The sequence below is a fragment of the Vidua macroura genome, chromosome 26 (assembly GCF_024509145.1).
Source record: "Vidua macroura isolate BioBank_ID:100142 chromosome 26, ASM2450914v1, whole genome shotgun sequence".
NCBI classification, from domain to species: Eukaryota; Metazoa; Chordata; class Aves; order Passeriformes; family Viduidae; genus Vidua; species Vidua macroura.
Genome location: NC_071596.1, coordinates 1,349,293 through 1,363,993, shown reverse-complemented (window position 1 = coordinate 1,363,993; position 14,701 = coordinate 1,349,293). Strand labels below are relative to the sequence as shown.

Sequence of the window (14,701 nt, the reverse complement as noted above, 5' to 3'; positions counted from 1 at the left end):
ACTCTGTCTGGATACACTGAGAGTGTTAAATATAACCCTCCTTACGGTACAAGTCAAAAAGGGCAAGAGAACTGTACAAACCATTCCATGGCTCTGCTTCCTTTGTTTTGTTTTTTTTTTTCCCTCACCAAGCCATACAAATGAGCCATGGAGCAACATCTTTGGTTGTATTCTAATATTTTTCAGCATGCTTTTAGTGGGAGTTATTTTTCTACATCTTACAATACTTTCATTCTCTTCCAATGGGGCAGCTCTGTTTCTGCAGTGTAAAAGTTGGGTTCAGCTCAGCCTGTGATTGGGGTGACTGAGCACTTGCTGAGGTTTTTGTACTGTAATGTTTGCAACTAAAGAAGTGCACTGTTATTTGAAAGTTGAAGAGAAGGAAGAAATGAATTTTTGAGCCCTCAATATCTTGAACACTCACATTTTTGTTCCAGCAACAGGTGAACAAATTGTCCTGTTTAAAGAAATGAGATCTTGCAGTAAGTGGTCAGGCATTTTCCTCCCAGACTCCCTCCAAAAAAACCCAGCCTGTGGTATTTCTGCACAGTTTTGGGCCTGGTGTTTTCTGTGTTCACTTTACAAGTCCTTTTCACAGAATCTTGGATCCTAGCAGTTCATCTGAAAATGGAACCCTGGAGCAACTAAAATTAAATCTCAACAGAGAATTGTTCTGGAACTGAGAGAAAGGGGAAAAAAAATGAACATATAGAAATTATAATTATGCAGAGAGGCTTTGTGAAATAAAATTAATTACTAAAAAAAACTCCACCCTTTTGTTTTCGGGATTTAAAGCTATTACTCTTCTGGTTGAATTTTTGCAATATTGTGGAGATTGTGAGATCTCTGTGAGCTCTCTGAACCAGGGTTGACAACAGACTTGTAAAGTTAGCTTTGTAGCTTTTGAGTTTTTCCCAAAGAGGTGTCTGAGTTGTTTGTATTCATCTTTGTTTCAAGGCAAATATCACTGATTTTACATAAGGAGAGGCAGCTTTATTTGTAATTTGTACTGTTTTTCTGAGTTGTTTGAAGGTCAGGCTTTCCAAACCAGCTAAATGTGCTTTTGCCTTTAAACACCTATAAATGAGACTCTTTATTGTTTAGCTGTGAACAGAAATAGCTGTGTCCTAAAGCCAGGGGAAGCAGTGGAAACATTCTGGAGTGGAAAGTCATTATCAGTATGACTAGATATTTTCTTTGTTTCCTTGTTAGTTCCTTCCTGTTGCCATCAAGTGTCTGTTCAGTAAGATGTGCTGGTTTGAAGTCTTGAGCAGAAGCGGGAATTGGCTTAGCGAGCAGTCTGGGTCTTAGTCACAGGAGCTGCCACTAAGCTGAGTCCAGGTCCTGTAGAAGGAATATCCTGCTGCACAGACTAACAGTAAAGGATGAAACATCGTGGAAATGCTGAAGTATAAACCTAAACTTTCAGCTCTGTACTCTGTGTAGGTGGAGCAGGTGCAGTAATTGCCTGTGAGGTGTTGGTGTGACTGACCCAGCCCTACACACAGTGCTCCCCAGGGTTCTCTAGGTTAGGCACAGCCCGGGCTATTTGCCTGGGCCGAGCTTTGCCCCCAGCCTGACACAGACAGGACTGTGTGAGGTGTTTCAGGGACTAAATTGTGGGAATCAGAAAAGCAGAAACTTCCACAGTCACTGAAGGTTTGATCTGCAGCCTTGGAAGAAGCTTGGATTGGTGTAAAAATACAATACACAGACATTAAGCAGAAAAATCATAAACTTATGTTTCTGTAGTTGTAAGTAAGAATATACCTTAAGTAAATGAGAAGCTGTATTGGGTAAGATAGTGAAGGGTTTATAATGTAGAGATGTAGTTGTATAGCGTAAGCTGAGAGTTTAGAAGGTATAATAGAAGCATGTGAGTTAGAAGCTCATTGGACAAAAGTATCCACAGCACAGCAGAAGTAAGCAAAGGTGATAGGTTAGAAAAGCAAAATAAACCCTGTGCCTCTGTTGGTTTAGAAAGTTATGTATTGTCTTGTAATGAAGAACTTGTGACTGCTTTGAGCTATGACCAACTGCCTGCTCCTTTAAAATCTCACGGCCTCTGAGACTGATGTTTATCTGAGCAATAAATCGTTCTTAGCCTGAAAATAGTCCCACCCCTTCATTAAAAGCAGCAAAAATGATACTAAATTATACTTTTGGGCAGCATTTATGACTTAACTGGAGATGAGGCAGATGAAAGTATTTCAGAATGATTAATTGTTGCTTCAACAAATTCTTTGGGTGAACAAAAAAATACTTGTTTCCATTTGGCAGAATATTTTTGGTAGGCAAAGTAAAAGTGAAATTTACCTTTATCTGCTTCAGTACCTGCACTGAAGCTCCTGTACTCAATTCTGTCTCCAGTAGTGTGTTTTCTGGAACTCGCTGTGGTCACCACAGCACAAATGGTTGTGTCAGAGACACAGCAGCTGCTCAGTGTCACTGGTGGGGCAGATGAGAGGACATCCCTGAATTGTGGCCTAGGCAGGACTAGATAAGAGAAAATTTTTGGTTCAAACTATGGGGTTTAGCTACAGCTTCCTGTGTTTCCAGAGTAGCTGAATTGCATCATCTATGCCATTAATGAAGGATTGAATGCAAGGCTGGAGCCTCTCTGCTCTGGAGCCAGGCTGGGAGAGCTGGGGGTGCTCCCCTGGAGAGGAGAAGGCTCCAGGGAAAGCTCAGAGCCCCTGGCAGGGCCTGAAGGGGCTCCAGGAGAGCTGGAGAGGGACTGGGGACAAGGCCTGGAGGGACAGGACCCAGGGAATGGCTCCCACTGCCAGAGGGCAGGGCTGGATGGGAGATTGGGAAGAAACTCCTCCCTGTGAGGGTGTTGAGGCCCTGGCCCAGGGTGCCCAGAGCAGCTGTGGCTGCCCCTGGATTCCTGGCAGTGCCCAAGGCCAGGCTGGATGGGGCTTGGAGCAACCTGGGATAGTGGAAAATGTCCTTGCCTGTGGCAGGGGGCAGAATGAAATTGTCTATAAGGTCCCTCCCAACCCAAACCATTCCACAATTCCATAATTTCCTGTATTTTAAAAACCATACTATGAATTATATGCTAAAAGTTATTCTATTTATTACTGTCTATGTTGTGATGATGGAATTGGATCAACATAGACATGGAATGGGAAATCATGCCCTTAATTGTTAATTTTGAAAATTGGTTATTAAATACTTCAGGATGTTTGTGTACAAACACAGAAATATGTTTTGACAGAAATCCTTCGTGAATCTTCTTTCTTGTTGATGTAAGGATACCTTGCAGTATGAAAACAAAACCTGCTAAGGATGTAACAAATAGCTGGTCCTTGTCTCCAGAGTCGAGTGTTCTGTCTTGTGGCTGTACAGGATGCTGTTACCCCTCTCCCTTGGGGCACTGCTGGCTCATGCTCCATAAACCGTTCCCCAGCTCGTTTTATGTAGAACAGTCTCCAGCCAGTAAGTGTCCCATCTGTTGTTGCCAGGGTGTCTTTCTCCTCATGATCAGGGCTCTGCATCTGTCCTTGCTGCATTCCATGGGGCGCTGTTGGCCTGTCCTCCGTGATCCTTCAGTGTAGGACAGGTTCCTCCCAACCTGGTGAGATCTCCAGTCTTGGTGGGAGCACGTTCCCATCACCTCCTCCACAACGTGGATCATGAGGTAAACTGCAGGTCCCAGCAGAGACCCTGCAAACTCCACTAGTTCACTAGTTCCAGGCATACAGCTAGAGTGTGTGTGTGGGGGGGGTGTTTTTGTCTCCTTTTGAAGATGGATGTGGTGCTTACCTTCCTTCTTCCAATTTCCTGATCATTCAAAGATGAAACAGCTTTGGCAGGGACATGAGCCTGGTGCCTCATCACCCTTACATAGAGCCTATTTCACCCCACCATGGGTTTGCCTGGGACAAATTCACTCAGCCAGTCAGTCCCTGGCTCAGCGTTCATCCACTGGCCTTTCTCTGGGAGCTCTTTCCAAGGTGCAGAGGCCTGTTAGACTCTGGTGAAGTGAGGCACAGAAAGCATCCTGTATGTACCTCTCTGCTCAGATCACATATTAAATCTGCTGCCATACTTCCAGCCTTGTGCTGCTGGGACAGCAATAGAATATTTTCTTTTTACCCATGATATTGTTCTTTTGTTTCTTTCCATTCTTTTAAAGTCTAAACTGCATTTGAGCTCTGCCATTCCTCAGATACAATGGATAGTGTTTCCAAATTCCTCCTGTTGTAGCTGTTACTACTTCTATCTCTTGTGCTCTCTGTTTCCCTTGGAGCTCTGCCATGGCTCCCTGCTCAGCCAGGCTGCTCTGCTCACACGTCTGCGTGTTTTCCTGGCTGTTAGGAAACAGAGGATGCTGTGTGTGTGCTGTGACTCGCTCGGCAGATAGGGTGCAGCCTCTTGATCACCTGCTCTGCCAGTCCTACCTTGCTGCACTTCTCCATTGTCATAGCACTTTTTGGGAAGTTTGATGCAGGATGGTTGCGGGGTGATGTGATTGTGGAGCCCTGGTTTTACAACAGTGTAACTGTTCTAAAGAAGCCCACACAAAGCACATCTGGGCACTTTAATCTGTTCTTATCCTCAGAAACTATAGCCACTGCTTTGAATTCTGCTGATGCCTGGTATTTTATGCGGTACTTCTCAATGCATTCACACCTATTTATGCTCTCTGGTTATCACTCATGGTAGTTTGTAAAGCCAAACAAAAAACTCAAACCCAGCTCACATCCTCCAAATATGATTCCCAGTTCAAAAAATGAGTTCTAAACTAAGTTGCCATCATGCTGAGGTGCACTGACATAACAGGAGCCAGGTTTTATTTTGGGGTTGCTTGTGTAGGACAGGATGGGGAGGATGTGAGTTAGCTGCTCTCAGTGAAGTGCTCTGGTGTGTATCAGACTCCTCAGTGAAGCTGGAGTTGTCAGCACTGGGCTGGGAATAAGGAAGAAGCTGGTGACTGAAGCTGTGTGTCTCAGGAGCTGGGAAAGGAAGCAGGGACATGGACAAAAACCTAAGTGGTGCCCGGAAAGAAAAGCTGTGCTCTCCCTCCTGAAAGGGCCTTTTATCATGGAAACAAAACTTGATTCTTTCTGCTGAAAGAGTGTAGTATTTTGCTTAAAACTAGGTTTTGTAGTTACTTTGTTAATTATTTAAGCAGATAGGACCTACTTGTTGCTCTTTTTTAGCTTTGTCTCTTGAGTAAATTTATATTTATGTATATGCAAACTTTTAAAAATATTTTTTAATTCCTATCCACTAAAATATTTTGAAAACTGTTACAGCACCAATTTCTTTTGTGCTGCAGCTTTCTATAGCAGGCTGGGAACATCAGGAGCAAGCAAAAAAACTTCTCTCTTTGCCTGGGGTAAACACTTGACAGCAGTCATAATATTATGTAAATGCTAATTCCTTACATATTTCCTGTCATCCCTAGCACACAGGTAGATTTTACTGTTTTGGAGTAAAATGATGAAGCAAAGACCATTCCTGCACAGGCATCCATGAGGTGGAAATGTCTCCTGCAGTGACAGGACTGTTGTGTGTTGGCCCAGCCTGTGTAGAGATGAACACCAGGCACTGAGTGGGAGGAGATGGCTGAGGCTGATGCTATTGGGTATTGTAGAGCAAGATAAGTTAACATATGCCCTCAGTTTTGCATTGGTTGGGTTTTTCTAGCACTTAAGGACTATAAGGTCATGTTATACTGCTGTAGTTTAAAGGTGGTAAGTACAGACTAAAAGGGATGGTCTGCATTCTAGGTTATTGTAGAGAAATACAGGTAATTGCTAGTTTCTTACCTATTGTCAGGTAAAAGCTAAATGGACTGTAATATTGGGGTTCAGTACAAACTTACTGTCCAGTGCCTAGAGGGAATATGAGAATGAACCTTTGTGATCCTGCCACTTTCAGAGCCTTCCTTTTCTAGTCAGCGTTTGTTTGGGTAAACCCCATTACATCCCTGCCCCCTCACTTCCCAGGACATTCAAACCATTGGATAAGGAATAGTCACTGAGGAATCTTTATAAAACTGGAAGTGAAAAAGATGCAGAATTTTGCTCTGACAGAAACAGTAAAGAAAGCTAGTCAAAAACAGTAAAAAATGATACAGTCACTGTGTGATGGTACTTTAGGGACAGACACTTGGAAGGAGAAACATGTGTAAGGTCCAGGATAGGACTTGCACAGGTACAAGTGGACACAGAATATGTATACCTCAGTTTTTAAAAGGAGGGCATTGGCTGGAGGCTCTAGAATGTGCTTTCAGAGTGCCTGGCAGACTGCTTTTAATGTGGGCTTGTGTGTGTATGTGTGTTAGGGCACAGTTTTTGATTCCAGGGACTGGGCCCAGGTCACGTGGTGCCTTTTACTCCTGGGTGTCCATGGGTGTTGCAACTTAGGTCTGGTTTTATCATATGTATAAAGATAAAAATTCCTTGTCACTGATCTCAAATGGTGCAAAACCACATAATGTAATGCTTTGGAAGGAAACAAAGGAGTGTGGGCAGCAGGGGAGAGGAGGATTCTGCCCCTCTTCTCCACTCTGGTGAGACCCCATCTGCAGAGCTGTCTCCAGCCCTGGAGACCCCAACACAAGATAAGACATGGACCTGTTGGAGTGAGACCAGAGGAGGCGATGGAGATGCTGCCAGGGCTGGAGCCCCTCTGCTCTGGAGCCAGGCTGGGAGAGCTGGGGGTGCTCACCTGGAGAGGAGAAGGCTCCAGGGAGAGCTCAGAGCCCCTTGCATGGCATGAAGGGGCTCCAGGAGAGCTGGAGAGGGACTGGGGATAAGGCCTGGAGGAAGAGGACCCAGGGAATGGCTCCCACTGCCAGAGGGCAGGGCTGGATGGGATCTTGGGCAGGAATTGTTCCCTGTGAGGGTGTTGAGGCCCTGGCCCAGGGTGCCCAGAGCAGCTGTGGCTGCCCCTGGATCCCTGGCAGTGTCCAAGGCCAGGTTGGATGGGGCTTGGAGCAGCCTGGGATAGTGGAAAATGTCCTTGCCTCTGGCAGGGGGCAGAATAGAATTGTCTCTAAGGTCCTTTCAAATCAAGACCGTGCCATCATCTTCAATTCTATGCCTGCTGTGTTCTCTGGGAACTTGTTGCAAGGGAAGGATACTCAGTGTACCGAAGACAGCATAATAAATTTATATGAGTGGCATCCTGCTCTTCTTCACCTGTCAGGAGCATAGTCCCTCAGTCCTCCCCAGTGCAGCATCCATCCAGGAAACAAGAGTGCTGACAGCCAGGGCTCACTGTGGGTCACACTTGGAGGGATTAGTCTTGTTTGGGGTATCTTTCCCTGGTCTTTAAGGGCCCATTTCCATAATTTTTGTTAGGAACTGGTTCTGTTCAGTAGTTTGCTGGAATATTCATGTTTATGTGACTTTTGGGACAGACTGAAAATATCCATAAAGCAGCTGTTGCTCTGAGCCTTCAGGGCTGGACCTGTGAGGGATGTTGGATCCTTCCCATCCTTGCAAAAATAATTGCCAACTGTCCACCTGGTATTTTTTCCCTCTTAAGCTTACTTTCATTTTCTTAGCCTGGAGAAATAAGGTAGGGTCCAGGTGCTCAACATTTTTCTAATTGCTCAATTACTCATTTTCTTAATCAGAGGTAAATAATCTCAGTAGGCAAGTGGTGGGAACTAACCATATTTGATCTCAGTTTTGTTAGTCTCTTTGACTAATAAAACCAAATGAATGTTACAGAGGAATCACAAAAACCCTTCTGTGGGTACGTGTTAGCAACATTGATCAGAATTTTGTGGATGTTGTCTGTAGGTCTCCAAAGGATGGAGTTAAATCTTACCTGGCTGGCACAGAACGGTTTGCTGTTAGTTGTGTTCTGTGTCTGGTGCCATGAGAGGCTGATCTGGAGCTGGTTTAGCACCAGGTCTCTGAGGGAACAGGATGTTTCTGTGTGAGGCTTGAACACAGGGGATCTGGCTTCTCTAAGAGTTTTAGCAGACGGCAGAAATTACCTGTGAGTGTTTACACAAAGGGTGTATTAGACAGCAGGCTCTGACATTGTCTGGGTTCAGCTGAGTTACTGCTGGATTAGGTTTCACAAGGAAGCAGCCAAAGGCAGAGGCCGTGCCAGGAGCTGGTGCAGCTTTGCAGTCAGTCTGTTGGCATGAAAACACTGGGGGTTATTTGGGGCTTCCTTCCATTTCCTTGTGGATTTTACACTTGCAATCTTGATGTCTCAGCATATTGGGCATCCTTTTTTCTGTATCTGATGTTAATCTACAGTTCTCTTGCAGCCCTTTTCTTAATTTCCTTTGACGTTTGTGTCCCGATACCATCATTGGACACCTGTGTCTGTATTTGGTGTTCTGAAATGTCAGAAAAGCATAAGGAAACTTCTTTGTCAGCCAAGACCATTGCAGAGCCAAGCAGTGTGATTAAAAAGAGCTATTTCACCACAGAATCCTTTACCATAACAATTAGCTTTGTCTTCTAGTGTCCTTAAGCCTAACAATAGAACTTAATAACTTAAAAGTAGTATATTGTTAGAGGGAAATAGCACATTTTCCTATGCATGCTTACAATTTTCTTTAGAAAATCCCACAGATCTGATGGAAACAAGGAGAAATTGGTTGAAAGAGGTGTGTCTTGGGTTGAATTGCAGCTTTTTTATTGCTCTGAGACAGTCTTGAAAGTATTTTAGTTATTTTTAGGCCTACACTGATAAGAACCTGTAATTGTTGGAAAATTGCAACCCAAAATTATCTTAGTATGTATGTTATAATAGTAGCAATTGTGGAGATTTGAGATAGAAGAACATGTAAGTATCCAAATAAATATCCTTTTCCATAAATATTTTAGGTATTTTTATTATTAATATCAAATTCTTCCTTTAAGAGTTAAGAATAAACTTGAGTAAAGTGACAGTACATGAATTCTCTGCCTTAAAGAGAATTTTTCACTCTTCACTTTGATGCTGTGTTTGGGAAACTGGCTGCTTGTTAGCTGTATTAATGAAGGATTGGAAACTTCTTTTTCCTTCTTGTCCCCAGGGGTGGAGGTTGGGATAGCCAAAGAAATCACAAGGGTTTTCATTTCATACCTGCCAGTTCATCTGTTGATGTTTTCTCACTTTCTGCTCTCTATCCACAAGACTTTGTACTGATGAACTTGGTTAAGTCATTGCCTTTGTTCCACACCCATGAAGTTTGCAAGACTGGTCAGAGTTGGTGTTTTAGCCCTACATTCCTTGCTGTTAAAGGGTGCTCTGTCCAATGCCTGCTGTCTGTGAAGGCAGAGGGATGACCAGAGTGGAAATAAAAGACCCCTGAGTTACTCATGATGTGTGCCAGCCTTGGGAAGCCTCCTTGGCTTACTGAAATATTTGCTGTGTGGATTGTGTACATTAAGTTCACTACTTGTTTGCATTTCCTTTCAATTTAGTAGTGATAACATTATTTTTTTAGGATTAATTTTAAAAAATGTTCTTCCCTTTAGGACACAGCTTAGGCTATGGCTTCGTGAACTACGTAACTGCAAAAGATGCTGAAAGAGCAATAAACACACTGAATGGCCTCAGACTTCAGTCAAAAACTATCAAGGTATGAGCTCTTCAGTTGTCTGTGAGAATAGCATTGTAATAAACTTCATTCTGATGGTAAAGTTTGTGTGCTCCCAGCTCCAGCAAGCATGAATCTGAGAGGAGAATAGTGAAGTGTTTTGAAACAGCTTAGTATTTGAAGGTTCCCTCTCTTTATATTCCCACCGTTTTTACAGCAGTAGAGGGACCATTATAGATGGTTGCCAGGCTTTTTAACTCATGCACATCTTGGATGCTTCATAATATTTATTGTAAATCTTGCTAGTACACATGAACTCCTTTCCTTATCCAAAACAACAGCCCGTGCTCTGTGTGTAGGATTCGCTCCTGCTTGGATGATCTATGCAGCTTTCTCCAGTAGCAGAAATTAGGACAGAAAACTGCACTCTACTCATGCCATCTTTTTATGAAGCTTTAGAAAATATACTGGCAGGACAAGTCCCTGATGTGAGCTGTGGCAGGTCCAGTGGCCAAGTCAGAACTCGGGATTCTTCGTGTGGCAAAAGTGTTTGCTGGGAGCATTGGTATTGATTGGTCTGTTGCTGTCTCCTTACAGCAATGTTGATACAGTTGTTATCTCTTGGATAAGCCCAAAATGACTGGCATTATGTAGGGACATGCCCTTTCTCCTGTTGTTTGGTTGATTTTCTCCTACTCTCTCTTGGTTCCATTTTTTTGAACTCCAGTAAAATTGCATGTGTTGGTAATGGGGGGGTTAATTAAATTGGCTTACGACAATAAATTGATCTTCCCTGTTAATACCCTAAACATGTATTTTTATTTGTTTTAAAGGTTTCCTATGCCCGCCCAAGTTCTGAAGTTATCAAGGATGCTAATTTATATATCAGTGGCTTGCCCCGGTCAATGACACAGAAGGATGTAGAAGATATGTTTTCCCGTTTTGGGCGCATCATCAACTCACGTGTGCTTGTGGATCAAACCACAGGTGAGTTCTGCGACGTTGGCTGCAGAAAGCTGGAGTGTACAGCATGTGTTTGGTATTTTCTGAGACTGGTAGTACCTAAACTTCTGTAAATTAGATTTCCACAAGCTAACCATGACACCTGCTGTCAACCAGTGATAAAATTTTAACAGGATATCCATGTTCAGTGATTTTTTTTTTTTTTTAAACACAGAATGACTCACACTGCCTTTTTGCCAGCTTACAGCGCAAACCTCAGACCATATTAAAATAGAATTATTGTCATTTTTATCAGCTACTGATTTGCCAAATCTACTTTCTTGCTCTGACGCTTGCTGGCACTGCAATGCACTGTGTTTCTGGGCCATGTGTGTAACCTGGAGTGCTGACCTTACCTTGACTTTACACACATGCAGCTCTTATCCAGTGGTCAATTCCAGGCCATAGTTACAGATTTAAAGCAAAACAAAAATGTGTTGTGTCTTTTGTACCCGCCTGGAGCTCACTCACTCAATTTTCTCATATTTTAAACCATGTGAGATGTCTTACAGGCCTCTGTGGCTACTGCTAAGCAAAGGAATTAATTTCAAACACTTAGTACTGCCCTGAAAATTCTAAATGTATTTTGTGTATTAAAAAAGAGAAAAAAAAAAAAAAAAGAGAAAAAAGAGAGAGAGGAGAAGTTAGTTAGGCACTTGGCTCAGGGGAGACCAAAGTTAAGGTTTTTTCTGTGGCAATTCTGACTCTGTTACAGTGTGTTTTCAGAGTTTTAAGTTCTTACCCCATTATTTCAGACAGTATAACTGTCTGGCTTATCCTGTCACCCAGCTGTTCTGTGGTTTTACTGGTAGACCATATGTCATGTATTAATCTGGAGAGAGCTTTTACAAATACACTTTTTCATTGATTATGCATCTGGTGTATTGGAATAGAAGACAATCTAATTCTAGTAGCTCCACATTTAACATTTATAACTGGGATGTACATTTATACACATCACTTCAGAAGCAGTTTCCTGCTCTGTGAGGAATCTGCTGTAGTTCAGAGTGGGCCATCAGCAGCTCCTGGTGGGCTCAGTCTGAGTGCAGGCTGAGGTCTGCAGGGCTCTGTCCCCATCAGAGCCAGCTCCTGGTCCAGGCACCACTTTATAGGTGTTTGGTCAGATGGTGTTGCAAATGCGACTGTGCATCAGAGAAACCTGAGGTGACTTGGTGAGATCTGGGGACTGACATGGCAGACGCTCCATGGTTGAGTGAGGAAAATCCCATCCTCCCTGGAGAAAATTATTTGTTTTGCCCAAGTCTGATACCTGCATGGTCCTGTCCCTAGAGCTGGTTATCTAGGATGCAGCTGTAATGAGAGGCAAGAAAAAGACTTGTGGAGCACAGCAAACTTAGTAATGCAGGTCTCAAAACTAGTCATCCCTGTCTGGTAGTCCATGGGGTCTGGAGAGCATCTGGATTTTACAGAGCTGTAAAATGAGATGACAGAAGTCATACAAATAAAATCTCCCCAAGAATAACATGGTTTTCATGTGTGTGCTGAGGCCTGATGCTGTGTAATTCAGCTCAGAACACACCACCTGCTTTCCCATAGCCTTAATAATGCATTGACTGAAGAGTGGGTTCTGTTACATCTCACAGTTAATGCTTGCAGAGCCTGGGCTTGCCATTCCACCAGGAATGTAACTATGCCCTGGCTTTAAGCCTGCCTTCCATATCTTGATCTGATCCCACTGAAGACACATTTTAATTTGTACTTAGCTGTACCTTCTCACAGTGGTGGTACTCCAGCTTTTGAAAATTATTCTGTTTAAAAATACACTTTCTAAAATATTTACATTTTAAATGAATGCTTTGAGAAGCACTAGGATGAGCAGCATGAAAGTGGAGGAGTCACAGTAAGCTGAGCTCTAGGACAGGCCTTGCTGAGTTCTGAATGATGCTGCTACCCTGGGCCTTCCCAGGGTGGGCCATACCCTTCCCCCTGGCACAGAGGCTGATCTCAGTGGTACCTGAGCATACGGTGCTGTCAGCTCTACTCTGGTGAGCCCACGTGTTATTTATCAAAATGCAATCACACCATGTTTGCTTCGGGCTCAGGCCTTCACATATTGCATTTCCTTCTGTGAAATGGAGAAAATGATCCTCAGCTGTTACCAACAACCTTGTGGTTTATGATAAGCTTAATTCTGTATCTGGCTTTGAAGATGGTCCTGGTTGGATGTGAAGAAAACAAAGTATCTGATATGTCCCTTTCTGAAACAGAGCTAAGGAAGTCCTACATTTAGTCTGGCCACGAAACCTCCTTTGGAATGGCATTTAAACTAAATGTGCCCTTTCAGCTTCACTGTGATAAACCATTTCAGCCTACGGTCAAATCACAGATGAGAAGCAAGGGGAGGAGAGGAGAGTTCACAAGGCACAATTTGTACCTCAGTCAGAAGGAAACAGCATCCAGGGGCCGGGACTAGGAAAAAAATACACAAATTTTTAACAGCTGTGATATTGGTTCAGTACAGCTACCAAGAGGTAATTCTTAATTGATTTTAATGAATAAAAATAATCTATGTGCCAGCTGGAAATAGCGTGTGTGGTGCAGGTGAAATTCTGATCTCTCCATTAAAAAAGGTGTAAGTCCTTTATTATAGTCAAATATTTGTTCTCTCATCTCTGAACCTGAGTGTGTTTCTAGTATGGAAAAATGAAAACATTTGCAAAAATGGATAAATTCTGTGTTTGCAGATGCTCTTTAGTGATAAAGTAATTGAAACTAAGAGGTTTGGGTTTGTTTTTAACCATCTGGAGTTAATTTTGTTTTTTTTTTTTTAATTTAACATGTTGAGATTTTTGTGAATGGAAATGTCAGTTGGTGATGAATATCATATAATACTATCACATTTTTTTAAAGTATTTAGTCACTGTGGTTGTTATAGCTGAAATGAGTACGCTAATTTGTCTTTGGCTTCTTAATTTTGTATTTTATCCTCCAGCTGCTGAGGAAATATAAATGTAGAGAACTTGAAAGCTGTGACCATAGAAATACTGAACTTCTTTGGATTTTGTTTTCAAAGTTATTTTGAGTTTATCCTGAACTTCAATTTTTTTGTTTGTTTGTTTGTTTGTTTGTTTTTTATTGGTTTGGTTACAAGGTTTGTCCAGAGGGGTCGCATTTATCCGGTTTGACAAAAGGTCAGAAGCAGAAGAGGCAATTACAAATTTCAATGGTCACAAACCCCCAGGTTCATCCGAGCCCATTACAGTGAAGTTTGCAGCCAACCCTAACCAGAACAAAAATGTGGCACTGTTGTCGCAGCTGTGTCATTCACCAGCTAGACGGTTTGGAGGGCCAGTGCATCACCAGGCACAGAGATTCAGGTAGGTTAGGAAGAATAAATGCAATTAAGGCTGTGCTCCTGTTCCCGTGGTTGTGTGGGGAGCTGTGCCCCCGCAGCTGGGCAGTGATACCTTCATTGCAGCATGTGTGAATGAATACATAGTGCACTATGTGTCCTCAGTGTTATGTAAAGAAACTGTTGCATTAAAATATGATTAAAGAAAAATGTTACTTGTAAAATTTATATTGAAGTTAGAATGTAAAGGTACCTGCACTCTTGGTGTCTGTTTCCACTGCTGGGTTACAGTGAGGGGACAGCAGCAGCAGGTTCCAGGTGGGTGTTGGTAAGTGCCTGTCTCAACAGATCCCCATTCTGTGGTCTATATATCTGAACACAGATGAAATTTGGCAACTTAATTAAAGCTCTGAATGGTTGGTTCCAGCAGGGAGATGTTACAATAAGAGAGGAAAACCTTATTTCTGACAAGGAGGTTCTGTGGGATTCCTGCCTGCATTGCAACCTGTGCAAGGTTCTGCCTTCCCTCGAGGCCTCATGAGTTTACTGATGAGAATACCGAGCAGTTGCAGCTTCCTGTCTGCTACTAGGGCTATGGAAGACACTGTGCTTTGCCATAGAAAATTGCTTTGGTTGCTTTGAATATGAAATGCTTGAATTGGAAGTGCCTTGGTTGTTCATGGAGGAAGCTAATGGTTAGAGGGTGCTCTGGAAAATGCAATGTGTTGACTGTCTTGCAGAGAAGCAATAGAGATGATACATGTTTCTGAGAGTAGTGGTTCCCTGTTGAGAATTTACTTTTTTTTTTTTTTTTCTCCTGTGAGGGATCCAATGAGCTCAATAAAATTGGACTAAAATCTCAGCCACCTTTT

General features: G+C 42.8%; 1 protein-coding gene and 1 long non-coding RNA gene across 7 annotated transcripts in view; one reads left to right on the top strand and one right to left on the bottom strand.

Annotated features, from left to right (window-relative positions):
* ELAVL1 (ELAV like RNA binding protein 1) overlaps positions 1-14,701 on the top strand; it is a 46,352-nt gene that overhangs the window by 17,513 nt on the left and 14,138 nt on the right. For all 6 annotated transcript variants that reach the window (XM_053999209.1, XM_053999208.1, XM_053999205.1 and 3 more), the window contains 3 exons: positions 9,453-9,556; positions 10,348-10,501; positions 13,629-13,854. In XM_053999209.1, the coding sequence (XP_053855184.1) occupies positions 9,453-9,556; positions 10,348-10,501; positions 13,629-13,854 (484 nt within the window). The remainder of the gene's footprint in view (positions 1-9,452; positions 9,557-10,347; positions 10,502-13,628; positions 13,855-14,701) is intronic.
* LOC128819212 (uncharacterized) lies at positions 11,432-14,240 on the bottom strand. Its single transcript, XR_008440674.1, has 2 exons — positions 14,083-14,240; positions 11,432-11,827 (listed from the first exon to the last, which is right to left on the bottom strand). It is a non-coding gene; the product is annotated as an uncharacterized LOC128819212 (long non-coding RNA).